This window comes from Mesitornis unicolor, unplaced genomic scaffold (assembly GCF_000695765.1).
Source record: "Mesitornis unicolor isolate BGI_N332 unplaced genomic scaffold, ASM69576v1 scaffold54717, whole genome shotgun sequence".
NCBI lineage: Eukaryota > Metazoa > Chordata > Aves > Mesitornithiformes > Mesitornithidae > Mesitornis > Mesitornis unicolor.
The window spans coordinates 23,115-39,996 of NW_010196842.1; the positions used below are offsets into that span (position 1 = coordinate 23,115).

General features: G+C 38.6%; 1 protein-coding gene across 1 annotated transcript in view; it reads right to left on the minus strand.

Moving 5' to 3' along the window:
- The window catches only part of IPO7 (importin 7), a gene marked incomplete at its 5' end in the record, with an annotated part of 27,941 nt that extends 19,801 nt beyond the window's left edge, over positions 1-8,140 (minus strand). Inside the window, 7 exons of the mRNA XM_010188602.1 lie at positions 1,128-1,212; positions 1,308-1,402; positions 1,837-1,926; positions 2,556-2,712; positions 5,801-5,959; positions 6,285-6,438; positions 8,059-8,140. Coding sequence (XP_010186904.1) covers positions 1,128-1,212; positions 1,308-1,402; positions 1,837-1,926; positions 2,556-2,712; positions 5,801-5,959; positions 6,285-6,438; positions 8,059-8,140 — 822 coding nt within the window. The remainder of the gene's footprint in view (positions 1-1,127; positions 1,213-1,307; positions 1,403-1,836; positions 1,927-2,555; positions 2,713-5,800; positions 5,960-6,284; positions 6,439-8,058) is intronic.
- Positions 8,141-16,882: the final 8,742 nt, after the last annotated feature.

Consider the following 16,882-nt stretch of genomic DNA (forward strand, 5'->3'; position numbering starts at 1 on the left):
TCTCTCAAATTCCCGCAATTCATTATAATTTCATTAGGAATTAATACTAAGAAAATTAAAACTTAAAACTAAGAACTGTTGTTCTCCTGAATACAATAAAAGCTTTGAAGAAAACATTCTGCTCCCTAACATTCTCATAAATTAATAGTCTATTTGCATTTGCAACCTGATGACCTTAACATGAACAGATTTCTAAGCAAATACAAAGACATTTCACAAAAACCATTTGAAGGTTTTTTTATAAATAAGCTTGTTTCAAAAGAACACAAGTCAGAAGTACAGTCAGGAGCTGAGAATCAGATCCAAAGATTTCACAACATTCATGGGAATTTTCTTGCTAGTTCAAAAAGCTCAAATTACTGACTTTAAACATATGCGCTGTAAGAGAGAGAGAGGACAATTCCTGCCCCTACAATCCACGTTATCCCTTCAGGAAAACCTGTAGGTTGCTGCCATGTGGTAGGACTACCTGAATCCTGACCTTAGTCCAATAAAGGTAAATCAAGCATAGTCTGGCATAGCATTAATACACCAGGTCAGAAACTGCTACGAGTCCAGAAGACACTTTGTGTATAACAGACCCTGTGGAAGCGGCAACCCTCAGACAGGGAGATGAGTGGAAAGTCACCACCAGACTCAGTTGTTTGTAAGCCAGCCTCTGCTTGATGGGGCTTTTGGAGAGCACTAGGAAGCTTTGCATTCCCTGACTTTGAGTCAGAAAAGAACTGTATCATTAGAGTTAAAAGGGCAGATAAGTTCAACTACACCATGTAAACATTATACCCATCACTTCTAGAACTAGAAAAATTGATAGCGTTTATCTGAACTTCATCTGAGGGCTTATTACATGATAGCATCTACTCTATTTGCAGATTATCTGTGCTGCATAGGCTATTTTCAGTGGATTGTCCAATATGCCAAATTAGTAACTAAAAAAATAATTCTTTTCTTTTAACCCACAGACATCAGTGCCTTTTTGTTTTAACAAAACCAAACCAAACACCAAACAAAAAAACCCCACCACAATTGCAAAGAGGAGCAAGAAGCCTTTTCAGAAAATAATGAAATAAGAAATGACTGCAAACTCTAAATTTATCCCAATAACCCCCACACTCAGCGTTTCTTACTTGCTGAACACCAACAGCAAATGCCTTCAGGAATACTTCAGCAAACTCGTTGTACTCCTTGGAAACATTACCAGGGCTCCCATACCTAGAATTAGAAGCAAATACGCAAATTCAGGGGTGTAGCAATATTATTGCTTTGAATATTTGTTTAAAAAAAAGTTATAATGGAAAAGAAAATACCTCTCAAAAAGTCTAGCTAAGATATGCAAGGCCCACTTCTTGCATTTCCACCAAGGCAACTCGGGTCTATCATCTTCATCAACTTGAAGGGTTTCCTTTGCAGGAGGGAGGGGCGAGGGAAAGGAAAAAGACTATTTACCAACTATTCACAAAGAGTTCAACCTGTATGTATTTTAGTAACTACAGAGCATATTCTGCATTTAACCTGCCACTTGCACTACTAGCTTAACACAATTATAAAGTACAGCATATCTAAAAGTAAACATATGCTGCATAGTCGACAAATTATTGAAAGAAGAAGCCACAATAAATTGCGCTATAATTTAAAAACAACAGAACTCCAATACAAGCTTCATCTTTTCAAAATGTGTGCATGTAGTCTGTTTAAAACACCCTACTTCGCTTAAAAAAATTATTTTCTTGGCATCTGTTAAGAAGAAAGAATGCAAAATTAAAGAGTGAAAATTTTTAACATTCTAATGAATGAAAAATATTTAAGCTTACAGACAAACAGCCAAATGCCACTTACAGCTGGTACATCCCTATCGACAACAGTCTTCAGGATTTCTATCCATTCAGTCAAGTTTTGCTGATTTATCAACTCCAAAGGTAATGTGTACTTATTAAAACAAAAAAGAGGCAAAATAAGTTTATTATATGCAATATAATGTTACTTTCAGTTTGAATTTTAGCTCTTTCAAATCTTTGTCTAGCTTGGCTGCCATGGAAGATTAGCAAGTGCCTTGGAAAACCGTAACGCAGACACAACTTAGTCTATATCCTTCATATCCTCAAAGGTGCCAAAGGTCTTTACTCTGATTCATTCTGCTTATGCAATGCTAAGATGTCTCTTAAATGCATGGTACACTGATTTCTGAAGCAACTAAAAGCATATAAGCAGTTTCGTTCCAAACTGCTGCATTTACACTGGTAATTCCACATAGGCTGGCTTCTGCAATCTGTCATTAGAAAATCAGTCTTCTAATCTGCTTTTAGCAAACACTCTACCTTAGAGGACAGCATGCAAAAGTTCTACCTAATGTCGAACAGGAATAGCACTTAGAAAAGTGAAAATACAGCACAATCAAGCATACCGAAAACCTGTGATTCACAGCACAGGTGAATAGTAGGGGAAATGATTCAGATGTAACTTCATTGTTAATATTTCTGTCATTAAATATTTTTTTAAAAAGCATAATGCTTTAAATTAAATCACTGATGGAGTATATACAAAGTTTTATTTTTTACCTGGACAAGAGCATAAAATATTTTGAAGATCTGTTTCTGGATGAGGACAGACTGATCAGACGGATCGCTCAAGAGCTGGATGAAACTGTCCTTCAGAACTGGTAGAAAATGTTGCATTGCAGCTATCAAAGGACTCCGCTCCTCTGGTTTCTTGTACCTTTAGATAAGAACAAACTGGTTTCATAGATCTTTCAGGCAGCTTTTGGATTTTTAAAGTCCACCTTTCCCCAGTGCAGCCACAAGTAGGTTATATTACAGTTCATAACTACATACAGTTTTAAAAAACCCCTGGCCGTTTCTTTTTACAGAGTTTGAAATAAAGCTATAGCCAGACAACATTACAGAATCACAGAACGTTAGGGATTGGAAAGGACCTCAAAAGCTCATCCAGTCCAATCCCCCTGCCGGAGCAGGAACACCCAGATGAGGTCACACAGGAAGGTGTCCAGGCGGGTTTTGAATGTCTCCAGAGGAGGAGACTCCACAACCTCTCTGGGCAGCCTGGTCCAGTGCTCTGTCACCCTCACTGAGAAGAAGTTTCTTCTCAAATTTCAGTGGAACCTCCTGTGTTCCAGTTTGTGTCCATTACCCCTTGTCTTATCATTGTTTGTCACCGAGAAGAGCCTGGCTCCATCCTCGTGACACTCACCCTTTAAATATTTATAAACATGAATGAGGTCTCCCCTCAGTCTCCTCTTCTGCAAACTAAAGAGACCAAAGAGAGACCAGAGAGACATTACAGTTAAAAGGCAAGTCAGAAAGCCTCTGAGTGTCCATCACTCCACCATACAGCCACATTAGTTTTCAGCTGATAATGCACTCCTGTCAGCTTATTCCCTTTGAATACTACACCATGTTTGGCCACACCATTGCCATAGTGAACAGCAATCAGAGCACTAAAGAAACTGCAAGCAAAAAGTACCCCTTTATTGCCAAGAATGGCAGATGCGGGGCTAGTCAGTCAAATTCCAGAAAGACATCTATCAGAGTTCACAGTTTATCAAAGTATTTCCTGGAGCTACTTCACTGACATTAAAAAAAGTCAGCTGTGAATTCTCTCACATCTTACCATTGCATTTGCCCAAATCTAACAATTTGGTAGAGAACAGAGGCTTCAAGGCTGTGTGGTGGACTCTGAGCAGGCTTCAATTGCAAGTCCCCTTGAAACAGTGCCTCAGACCCTCCTGTGGTGGTGGCAGTCCACCAGTTTGCCTATGCTGAGAACAAGGCACTATTTCTTTTCTCAAAACATTTCAAAATTCCTGAAAGGAAACGAAGCTGCATCTCGAAATCTTCCCTCAACTTTTACCTTACAAAGAAGAAAGCCCTCATTGACTCAAGAGTTCTTACAGCCACACAGGATCTTTTCCACAGTGGTAAAGACAATAAAAACAAATTGAAATATCCCTTTAAGACCGTACAGCTTTATTTTTGATTGAGAGATTAATACTATAATACTGATGGACTCCTGTGGGAGATTTTTGGGTTAGGGGATTGGATTTTGGGTTGGTTTTAATGGGGCTCTTTTAAAATACGTTTTTGGTAAACTTTTCACTAGTATTAAATATCAATGCTCAGCCTGTTAACCAGCACCAACTTGCAGATCTATAAAATAAAGTCAACTCAGTCTGCTGATAGATGGCACGTTCTGCAGAAACTACTACAGAACAGCAAGCTCCAAGATCCTGTTCAATAATATAGTTTCCATGTATTTTCCAAAATAGAGACCTAAGCGTAAGGACTAAATATTGCTCAGGAAAATTCAGATTCTAATTTCCACAAAAGACACAATTGAAAAAGACCAGACAAAATGACTCCACAAAGAGCAGCCATTCAGAGCTAGCTAGATCTAGAGGAAAGGAAATCATGTCGAAAAGCCCGAAGGTATTTACCTCCCACATTAAGAAAAATAGATTTTTCCCCTCAAAAAACTGACATAAGCAATTTAACAAATTTTAGAGGCCTGCTTGTACCCATATGGTTACGCAGTGAAATGTGCATATTCCTACATGATTTGGGAAACCGACCCTGGCTGACTTCACCCAGAAAGCTGAACAGGTATGAGCAGTTGCTGAAGTGTCTGATCAACGAAGATTATGAACACGCCCATGACTACCTCAGTTAATCATGCCATGACTGTGCTCAGATCAAAATCCTTCCCTAAACAGGGGTTGCTATAATCATAATACGCTGCCAGTGAACACTTCATGTATTATATCTCACAGATCTCTGCTTTATATTTGTTTAAAGATGTATAATTTGAAAATCAAGTGAGAAATTAGTTCATTTTCCTTTCCTAGCAGGACTTGCAATTTTCAGCCACAGAAAAAACTCCAACATGGGATTGCAGAGGTCTTTATAGCACTCCTGTAAAAAAGGGCGTTTTTTATAAACTGATATTCATCTGTTCACTAATTCACATAAAATTCATGGAATTAAACTGTGAATTTTTTCAATGCAACATTTAAATTAAGTACCTGAAACAAAAACATTACACATGACAGTGCTTTGAAAGAGTAAGTTGTGGATTCCATCAGCTCCACTGCTACAATTCCTGGACTGCAGGACTGTACTTTTCTCTGACCCAGCTCAAAGGAGCTTCCTGTACACCAGCAGCAGCACCTAAACTCCACGTAACTTCTCCAAGTGCAACCTCGACTTTAAAACTTGGAGCACAATACCAGATACGGAGCAAAGAATATTCACCTGTATCCTAGCCCAATGCCCCACATATACAGGGGAACGGTGGGCTCTGATAAACATTCCCTATGATGAGTTGGACAAGGATATCAACATTTTCTAAAAGATTGTACCAAAGTCAGTCAACTAATTCTGAACTTCCTGACATGCAAGATTTCAAACTGTGAAACCTTTGTGTTTATTGTCACTGATACCTGGAGTACAAAGAGTTTAGGAGTCTAAACCTGGTTTAAATATTCTGCAAAAATCATGATTTTAAGCAGCCTTTCTTACTGCTATCAATCTATAAAAAAAACCTACCACCAAATTAAGACTTCAAAGCACACTTTCTTCTGATCTCAAGCCTTTAGTGAAGGAGTTTTTCTGTTATTTCTTAGCAGAGAAGATATATGAGACAACACCTGCAAAGCAAGCGTTCAAGAATATTTCTAAAATTATATTTCTATCACCTCTGTGCAATCCCACATGGAATTTTACATACAGAATACAAAAAAATACACACAAAGGTATTAATTCTGCTGGTTTATATGGTAGAAAAGACTTACTCATAGTTTTTCACAAGCTGATAAAGACAAAGAAGAATTCCAAGCCAACAAGCACTGTTGTCAGACTGAAGATAAAATCCAATTTTCTCCACAACCGCAGTCCAGCGACTAGGATAATCGTGCTTTATAATATGGTGAATGCAAGTAGTAAGCTGTACTCTAGAAATTAAATACACAGTGATTAAATAAGTTACTACTATTACCTTAATAAAATTTTCCTGGTGTTGAAACAGCTAATATTGCCCAAACTTGGCCTTCATAAGGCTTAGGTTCTGAAATTTCTGCTGAATATTCTCCATTTGAGGAACTTTGCAATTTTACATGCTACACAAGCTGAAAACTGTTTTTCCATCTCCACTAATTCTATGCTTCGGATACGCTGTGCACAGCAATGATGCTTAGCATGCAGGTGATCCGAGTTGTGAAAAAGAGAAATCCCAGTCAGAAATCACAGCCAGTTCATGGCCAGGTTAAAACTGCATACCTGATCAGCTCAGGAGAGTGAATAATGGCTTCTACAATATTTTCACGAATACAGTGTCGATCTTCTTCTGGGATGGAATATGGTGGAATCTCTCCTGGTGCAGTTTCACGATCTGGCCAATACTGGGTTATCATATTTTTCAAGTAGATAACCCCTGTGAGACAAAAGGTACAAATCAGCTGATAGCCATTTAAAGTACAAAACAAACACACGTTTTGCAAACAAATCTATTTTAGAACAAAACTGTTTGAAAATACTAATTCATTGACCATTTCTGAGTAGGAAAATCAAAATCTATAAACCATGCAAATTATTAACATAGTAATTTACTAGACTGATACTCTTTTATCCATTTGTGACGTCTGTATTTTTAGTTCTCTACAGAATGAATTTTCACACAGAAATACCAAATGTATTGCTTTTATCTGTGCTACAGATATAGTCGTGGAACACTTTAGCAACACACTTCTGAAAAGTTCTTTCTAATTATTTTCTCAGTATTTTCATTAGAACAAAGCTAACCAATACTAATGACTGTCTAAAACACTTTAAACAAAAAAAATCTCTAATTACTGTTGTGACACAGGAGCAAATGCTAAACAGCACTCCTAAAGGTTAGGGGCCACATCACCTTGTAGCAATCAGGCTGCTGGCACAAATGCCTGCATTGACCATTTGACAACCAAATCCAAAGAGTTCATGTGGCAGAACACAGACTACAGCACTGGGAAAAGGACTTGTAAAATGCAACAGGAAATCTCAAAGAACAAACTAATAACAAAGTTACTATACATCCAAATCTGTACAAATCCATAAAGAAACTTCTCTTCCCAAATTTCATATGCCCTTCTTAAGGTTCAAAAGCCAAAGGGTTTCTGAAAGGGTCTACAAAGGTAAGAAACACTCAGCAAATACATGATATGACAAGACTGAAGTGATGCAGACTTCAATCTGTCCTCAGTGGGATTTATCATGCCAATAATTGCTTTGCAAAACACACACTGTTTGTAAGCTACGCGTTTTATGAGTTATCTCCACTCCCTACAGACTGCTTTGGTTTTTAATTGGCCTACACTGAGTGAATTTTCAGAGGTTGTTTTCAGACCTCACTCTTTTTTTGCATGTTATACAAATTAAGCAGTAACTTTTTTGAGTCATCATCTGAATTGTAGCCACAAGCAATATGATAAAAATGCAAGTTAGGCTTATGCTACAACTTAGAATAGTCAACTATGTGGAAGATCCAAATAAACTATCAAGATCACACTTGCCGAGCTGTCAGAAAAACCACAGAAGCATCATATAAGAAACCTCTACCAAGTAAACGTAGCAGCTTTAAGGTGATGTTTGGAGTTGCTAATATTCAACGTCCAATTCCACTGATGGCTCATGGGCAAATCAGCAGGGTTCCAAAAGACCTAATTTGTTTTCTTGTATTTAAAAAGTTCAGAAGCATTAGCACTACTAGATACAAGGTTAAACTACCTCCTTGGACCATGTGTACTAACATGGCAAACCATTCTGTTTCCCCAAAGACCATTATTCACTACAGACAAAGGGAAGCAATCCCTGAAGACCCAGCCACCTTTTCTTTCTGTCCTCCCTATCCAGTGTATGATGCCAGATACAGTTCATGACGACTCTAATTCAAGAGACTCCAAACTTTTGAGTATTCAAGATTAAAATCATCAGAGTTCTTTAACAGGATCTGCATACATACATATGTGTAGGCACCACTAAGGTAGATACAATGAAAAACTATTTGAAAACTTGCCTGCTTGTCTCACTGGCAAATCCAGTTGCTCAGACATAGTGATCTGAAGCAGAGTTGAAACAAAGTTCACTGATTTATGAGCCTGCAGAGGAAAAAAAGTATTATTTAGTCATAGTTAACTGTTAAGTTTTAGAATACTCCTGTTAGCTTTTACAATCTCTTTATAATGATGTAATGCAATCAACAGAACACCAGCAATTCAGACAGCTTCACAGTAGTCAGCTAATCAACCAAAGCATTCCAAAGTTTCATGCTTGCTGTATTCTGAAGACAGCATGGAGCTAGAAAAACTCTGCAGTTTAAGGTAGCAGAGTTGAAGAAATCATTAAACAGTCTTCAGAAATCAGCCTTTAACGGTCACCAAACATGCTCTTCATTCAGAACATACACTTACTTGAAAGATTATCTGAACAGCCAGAAAACCCCAAGCACAGAAAGTTTACAGCGACCCTTAACAAGGTACGGATTCATTCTATAATAACAGAAACAGATGGCAACCATGCTATGAAACTAAGGCCAGCCTTAAGTAAGCCTAACTCAGTTTATCTTTCTGGGGAAAAAAAACCAACCACCAATCAACAAACCAGCTTCAAGTGACCATTTGTGCACTACTGCAGCAACTGTCAGCATAATCATACAACAGCAAACCAACAGTATGGACACTGAAATGTCGTCGATACACTGAATATATATTGTAACTTCGATGTAAGGAAACTATCCTTAACCTTACTACAGTATCCTTTACCCACCTTTCCTAAGCATCAAAGCCTCAAGACAATAAATGGATTTTGCTGGGATAAGTTAACTGTAATCCCTAAAAACAAACTCTACTTTTTATACCTGGAAAACAATATAATTTTCCTCAAGGTCAAGAGTCAATGGACATGAGCTACAGTGAGGGAAACTCCTGTTTTACAAGAGGGGACAAAAAATTCACAGGAGCAGCCACGGTCTGGAACAGTTTGTTCTCCTAAGCTGTGAGACCTCATCCTTTTGAGATAGTCAGAACTTGGTTGCACAAGTCCTGATCTGCCCCACCTAACTTTGAAACAGGTTGCTTCAGGGTGCTGGGCTAGATGATACACAGAGGTCTTCTAACCTAATTACTCCATGATTAAAATTGCCAAGATATATTTCTGCTTTATCTTTACTTGTCAATATTGTTTCATGCGTTCTTTGCAGCACTTCTATCAACGAAAATTGCATAGATCTACATAACTTACCCTGTTAAGCTCTTTAGGAAAACACCTCTTACCTACTTGTTACCCAGTTTATTACTCCCTACAGAGAGCAAATAAACAAACACTTTGAAAACCACTGAAATCACACTATCAATTTCTCAAAACCAAATGATTCTCAGTTACTGCAGCAGAGCAAATTAATATCATAAACAATTAGAAATTACCTTCCTATTCTTTTAGTAGGACCAAAAGCTCTTTTGATGGTATGAAATGACGTCAACGTTCTTAAGTGTCTAACATTGCCCAGCTCGCTCCTACAGCACCAGGTTCTTCTCTCCAGCTTACACTTTCCCTAGCAAATATCTGCTGTACGTTCTAGTATAAGCAAGTGTAAAAGGGACAGCCATATTTGTTCATGTACTTGTACTAGGATTTGATTAGCATTGCTTGTCTTTCTATCTCTTGCTATTTAAAACTGATTGTAAATGAAGAACGAACTTGACTTAAGAATCTCCCCAAAATGTTAAAATGTTGTACATGTCCATCCTGCGCACTAAAAATCTACAAGCTACAGAAAATCCACAAAGCAACACGTGCATCTGGTCCAACTGAAAGGTTTCTCTGTAGAGCGCATGTTGATGGACTGGGAGTCACTGACACTGCACGCATCTTTCTGACCCACATCCTTGTGCCCCCCAAGTCCTGAACACGCACACACACTTTCAAATGAAAACCAGGATTTATTTTCAACTGCCAAGCAATGGTTGAATAAAGAAATTTAAAATAAAATTTACTTGTTGGTATTAATTTCTACTACAGCTCCAGGTCCGTTAAGTTCTTCCTTTTCTTAAGTACCATTAATAGACGTGCTTCCCCTGCAATACATACCAAGTGACATTAGACCTTAACTCAGCACAGTATGCAATTCTATGCCTGACATTAATGTCAGCGGAAGTACTTCTATACTTAAATGTTATTATGAACTTGCTTTCAGTTTCAATAACCTTCAACTACTCACCTACAAAGGTCATATTATAGTCTGCATAAAATGGACTTAAAGTACAAACGGATGTCTTTCAACAATGGCCGTGATAAACCTGAAAATCTGCAGTGTATTTCATGTCTGGAAACTGAAAAGCATTTAATCCTAAAAATGAAAAAGCGATGGATTACTTTCCCTTTTTCATGATGACAACTATCCTAATAAAAACTATCCTTTCCAATAAAAGAATACGTAAACTGCTTAAGAACTATCAAGGAACTGGTGGGAATAGCAAAAATTGAATACAAGTGTTGTGTCTTAAAAGCAAAAAGTGACAACAATACAGCAGTGTACAGAACTGCCACACACTGAAATTTAGTGAAATACCAAAGAATAATCTTCTCTTCTTCAAAACAACAGGACTGAGCCTATGCCTAGAGCAAGCTACAGAAGCTCCCAGAAATGTCAATTCTATTATTATATGGGATTAATGTACTTTGACTGGTTTCTTTGAACCATAAGTTTTAAAGGATAGGACCAAAACATCTGTACCATTATCTTGGTTTATTTGTTGGATTTTTTTTCAGATCTTACAATTACCATCCTTATTAACATCTCAAGCATCAGGCGCCAACCAAGCACAAGGATGAGCTACTTTATCACCTTCAGTGGTTCAAAGCAGAGATTCAGACTAGAAATAGTTTGTGCTTTTAATACAAGGTAGCATAAGTTACAGATGTTGTACTTTTCAAACAAAGCCTCCTCCCAATCCATTCAGTTCATACCTAAAGTCACGCTGAGCTGTATTAACACTTCTATGCATTCCAGGCAGAACACAAAGGACTTCCAAGCTCTTTACAATGGCCCCCTTCCCATGTCACTGAAAAAGGTGAATCTGGTTAAACTGAAATGTGGAGAGGAGTAAAGACAGCTGTATGAAGGCACGGTGCACTGAAGGGTCAAATAAAACCCCAGGTACCACAACCCGTCACTTGCTCCCTTGTTTTGCTTTACTATTGAAAAGAACATCCAATGTTTTATTGGCACCCAGAAAAAACAACTGAACTTAAAATAAAACACTATAAAGGTGCCAATTTTGTGTCTACAGCATTTAAAAATACTAAGCACACATCCATTTTGCATATTTTAATCTTTAATATTTTTACTTGCCAAAGATGGCTGCCTCTCAGGACATCATGCTCCTCCTCACTGACAGCACTGCTAAGAAAAACCCAAACAAAAAACCACACACCTATTTTAGGTACATATTCTATACAAATACTAGTTTTTGGGTTTAGTGCAATTAGCCAGAACAGTTTGCTATACAAAAGGTGAGTGGCAAAGAAAGATTCACTAAAGGCCTATCAGGGAACTATCTGAATGTAGATGATTCGGCTGGCCCACGTGTGCCCCAGTCTCCAGAAGAACTGGGTGCACTGATGCCACTCCAGTGAAAGCCCCTGGCCAGCAGTGTTGTTCCACACAGAAGTCCCATGGCTCCAGCACACAAGAATGAAAATCAGGCTTTCACAACGGTTGCTATTGCACACCCAAAACTGTGTGGGGAACAGAAACAACTTCTATGACTTTAAAGTTCTGATAACTGTAAAACTTGGGTTTTTACTCTCTTGCCCCTTGTTTACAAACATCCTTTCTACAGAAATATTACATTTAGAGAACTATAGTGGTAACTGGAAAAAAACCGCACACAGTTCTGTCTCAAAGTCTGGTTCCCAAGGTGTAACTCAACATTAAATACAACAAGAAAACCCAAACCCCTCATCTCAAGTCCTTCCTGCTTACAAACCCCCCGACATGCCATGTCACTGCTATGACTTTGTTGTCTTAGAGCCAAAGAATTCAGGGACTTTTCCCAAGAGCAATCTTTGCCATGCAGCCTTGCTAGCTGAGGAATGCATTCTATGAGACCACAAACGTTGCACCACTGTCTGCTAACATCAATCACTGTTACAGAACATACGATCTTTTTGCATATTCCATTGCATTTTTTCCTAGCAGAGCTGGTTTGTTAGCTGTGTGCTAAAACATACTTGTGAGGAAAGTGTCATGCCAGCTATGTAATCTGAAATTGAAATGGTCTGAAGTTAACACTAAAGAGACCAGTTCATGGCATACAAACTATCAACACTTAATTACGATATGGAAAAGCACTTTTCCCCCAGTAATGATGCTCGCTAAAGTCAGTTACATTCATCTTTAATACTAGAATTACTCTTATCTCACACAAAGCCTACATGGCACTAATGGATAAAACCAAGCTTAATCACAGGTAAAAAGACCTCCATGATTCTTCTTAAACGTTTAAGAATTTAAGATACCATAACAAACACACTACTATAGGTGCCTCCTTTACTGTTACCAAAAGAGCAGAACATAAGGGCAATGTTTACTATATGCTCCTGAACTAGAACCCTACTTTATTTATGTAGCTATCCAAGGAAGCACACATTTAAATAAAGGCTACAATTTTAAAGGAGCTGAAAAAATACAAATTCAACTCATCTCCCCCATTTCAGTTTTGGAAAAAAAAAAAAAAATCTACATGCAATTTTTGCTCTAGACCATGACAGGACTAGGTGAACACAACTATTACACTGAGCTGAAACCATTTGTATTTTCATAGAAAGGTAAGGTCAGGGACTGTAAGGCCATGCTGAATCAGCAATCTGCCCTGTAGCAACTCTTTCAGTTCTTTTTTTAAGAACTCAGCAGGTGTGGAAGCAATTCTGACCTCAAGTTTTTGCAAGCTAGTTCTGCCACCTCTTATGCAGCTGCAGTGAATACACAAATCCAATTTCAGGTCCACAAAAATGACATACCTGCTTACCAGATCTTGCAAACATCCTTGATGCTTATTTCAGAATACTGTCTGCAAGTTCTGAAGCCTATTTGCTCTTCCGTTCACAGCGAAAAAAAGAAATGTGCTCTTAGCAAAGGCTAGCTGAGCACACACAGGAACTATTTGCTAAGTCATGAGAAAGTGGCAAGTCGCCCTGTCTGCCAGGATTTACCTTGTACCACTTAACATGCACCAAGAATTTAACTTCTTCCTAAGGAAGACAAAGCTCCCTTGGCTCCTTGCTGCCCCCAGGGGGATTACTGGTGTTGGACCAGCTTTGACACAAACCATCCTTTACCAAAGCATCATCTAGCACACACCAAAATATATAGATGGGAGATACAGGAAGTGAAAATAATCAAGCATTCTTGGTAAAATGTCATACTGACAACTTTAAGAGCCAGGAAGCTCATGCTCTGTTCTTATTCTTACTCACACTATAATATACAGCTGTAGGTGCTAAACATGAGGAACATGTTAGAAAAGGTTTAAAAAAAAAGAGGAAGATCAGGGTAACACTATACATATCTACCCTGAAGTATCCAAAACACAGCATTTTAGCATTTGGAAATTCCTGGGTGAAAGGCATCATGTAATAAGCACCTTGCTTCACCCCCCTTTGACAACCTTCCACTTCAAAGCTCCCAGTAGTTACAGCCCAATCATTTAATTTAATCATCCATCGTTCTGACATTCTGTCTATTAAAGCAGGCAATGAAAGACACCAAACGAGGCCCTACTGTATTCTGTTAAAGCGATGGCGTGCTGTGGTGACTAGCTAACAAGAGAAAGCATTTTTTCCTTCCCTTGTCACTTACATTAGAACAGGTAAAAGCTTTAACTTCTGAAAGGCTCTTTTTCAGTAGAGCAACAGGATAACATTTTCCTAAACAAACTTTGTTAAGCTTTGACTTAAAATAATGAGATGAGTTATTGGGGATTGCTCCTTTAATTAAAAAAAATAAAATAAAATAAAACAACACAAACCAAACTTTCTCAGAAATAAAAATTGGGTTGTCAGTCTAGAAAGATGTCTTAATAGCTCCGATGCACTGGGGTTAATCTCAAATACTTGCAGGACAAACATAACAGTTGTTAAGTTATAAATTCCCTGGAATTACAAAGAAGAAACCTGCAAGGAAAGTATCATCTAGCAACTGCGCCTTTATAAGCATGTTGATATTAAAAGACGAAACAACACTGTGTATTACTTTCAGAGTGTCATTCCATAGCTGCATAGTTAAAAATATCTATTTTCATCACCATTTCTGGGAAACACTTTACACACGCAGCACAAAGACTGTTTCAAAAGGCAACACCATCTTGCTGCTTTCCAGTAGTTTACTTGAAGAGTCTGGTCGTAAGTCCCTGTAAAACACAGTTTTCCCCTGTAAGACAGGGACAGAGATGGGCAAACACCTCAGGGTCCATCATCAGCTGGAGATTATATGAGAAGCTGTCGGACACAAGAGTTAGTGATACCATTCCCTGGAAGTTATTTTCACAGGGAGGAAAGTAAAGCCAAAGAGACTGAAACACCTGCATTTGTTTTTAGTGTATCTAAACTCCAAGTGTTCTCACAGCATTTTACACACAGGCAATATAACCTGATAAAACTTAGTGAAAGAACCACCAAAGCACAGAACAATTGATGACTTAGCCAAGGCTAAAGGAAAAATAGCAAAGCCTGTACAAATCAAGAACCATACAGCCCAGTTCCCTTCTCCAGTCAGTGGAAACTTTGTTGATTGATAGGGTATGATGAAGACAGACCTGGATACTCAACTCTTGCATTAATTAGGAATATCAATTACTGACTGAAGCACATTCTTTTCTGGTATGGTAAAATAACCATTCTGATGGGAACCTGTCTCATCAGCTCAACAGAGGCACTTCAGACAAACTAAAGGTAAAGTAAAAGGTCAACCAAGGACAACTATTAAACTTAAATTATAAAAACACTTGTGTGTGCCTGGCCATGCACAGGAATGATGTTTACTGATGTATGATTTCATCTTTACAGACTCCATACCTGAATTAAATATTAACTTGTAACACATCTGTCCTAACAGTCAGCAAATTTAGTTATGCAGTTCCTTTCAGGATACTGGTCCAATTTCAACAAACCTATGCAAAACCAAGACCACGCCTGTGTCTAAACCTACATATACTTACGAGTGCTTGCAGATTTAACAACTGTTTTTATCACAAGAGGTCTGCGAAAGATTAGTGATGCTACATCTCAAACAATAAAGAATTCTTATGCCCTGGTTCAATAAAGTCTGGTGTTGTTCAAGGGGCATAGACATTTGGATTATATGCCAATGTAATATTTGTACAGCACATGATAGACCATGATGTTCTGATTCAAGAGTGTGAACAAGAGCCAGCTGCTGGTGAGCGTGATCCTTCATGCAACAGTTAGCCACTTGCTGAAGATCTCAGCTGGCAGAAAACAATTTCCCGCACGTTCAGCAACTCAATACCTGCAGAAAGCTGCTAAAAAATATTTCAAGCAAGTTACTATATACAGATATTGAAATGCACAGAACACGAAAACATTGCATTTTGAAGCCTGCTTAAGATTTCATCTATATTACTGCCTTTACAGGCAATTACATTATTTTCACTTTTGGTTTTCGTACACAAATACATACACAAACAAGTATTTGGTTTACAAACACAAATACTTTCTAGCAAAGTATATGGAAAAGACAGACGATTACTTTCACAAACCTCAACGTTGAGTGATTTTACAGCTATTTCAAATGTACCTAATATTTATTTGCCATTCACTTACTAGATGACATGCAGGAATTCAGCTTAATTACACTTTTTTATAATATAAGAAGCTATACCTTTATTTTTTGAAAGTTTCTCTACCGCTAGCAGAACATTTGGCTCACCTTTACCTAAGCTCTGCTGAACATCTGTTGCATTAAATGTCATGCCTAAAGTCTGCTTAAGGGCAACAAAGGAAAGCGTTTGTGGAAAAGGCCAACTAAAGGCACCACAAGAGCTGCCACACAAGCTTATCCCTCACCTCCTCCATTAAGTGATCACCTTTTCTCTGAATCAAAATCTCAAATACCTTTATTTTCAGAATGTGTAAAAGTCCCATGGCTGTGTCTAATCAATAAAGAAAAGTTTTCACCTACCAGGGGGAGTTAAGTGGAACAAAACTATATCCCTCTGCCAAAACTGAAACCTGTGGAACAAAGACCTGCTAGTTTTGTTCTATCCCAATATGACACCTGAACGCAGCTCAGGCAGATGACATATCTGGGTTGGGAAGCCTGGCTTCCCCCGTCTCTTGGGCACGTGCTGATACTACACCCAGAAAGCACACCTACCTCCACAGTGCTGCCCAACTAGGAGTCCAAAGGATCTGCACGAACACTGAATAATGCCATGCTATCACATTTATTACTGAACTCAGTCCAGGCCACGCTTAGAGGCTGCACTACTTACAAACTGATGGGGGTCTTGGTACCTTCTTTCCCGTTGACAAAATAACGCCTTCCACACCCAAAGACTGCTCTTCAATAGTCCCAAGTAGGACTAGGTCCAGCCTCTGCACCACCGAGGATTTTAAACACCCCTCTACAGATTACCGTTTGCCTGGCTCAGCAGGAGGACAATGGAGGACAATTTGCTACCGACATGAAAGGCAACGGGGGCCTCCTCCCCAATGCCGATCGCTTTCTGCCGCTAAACCACCCCCTTGTGCAACCCCGCCCGGTACAGCATGGCCTGGCCTGGCCTCGGCCGGAGGCCCCGCTGCCATGTGCCGGGGACAAT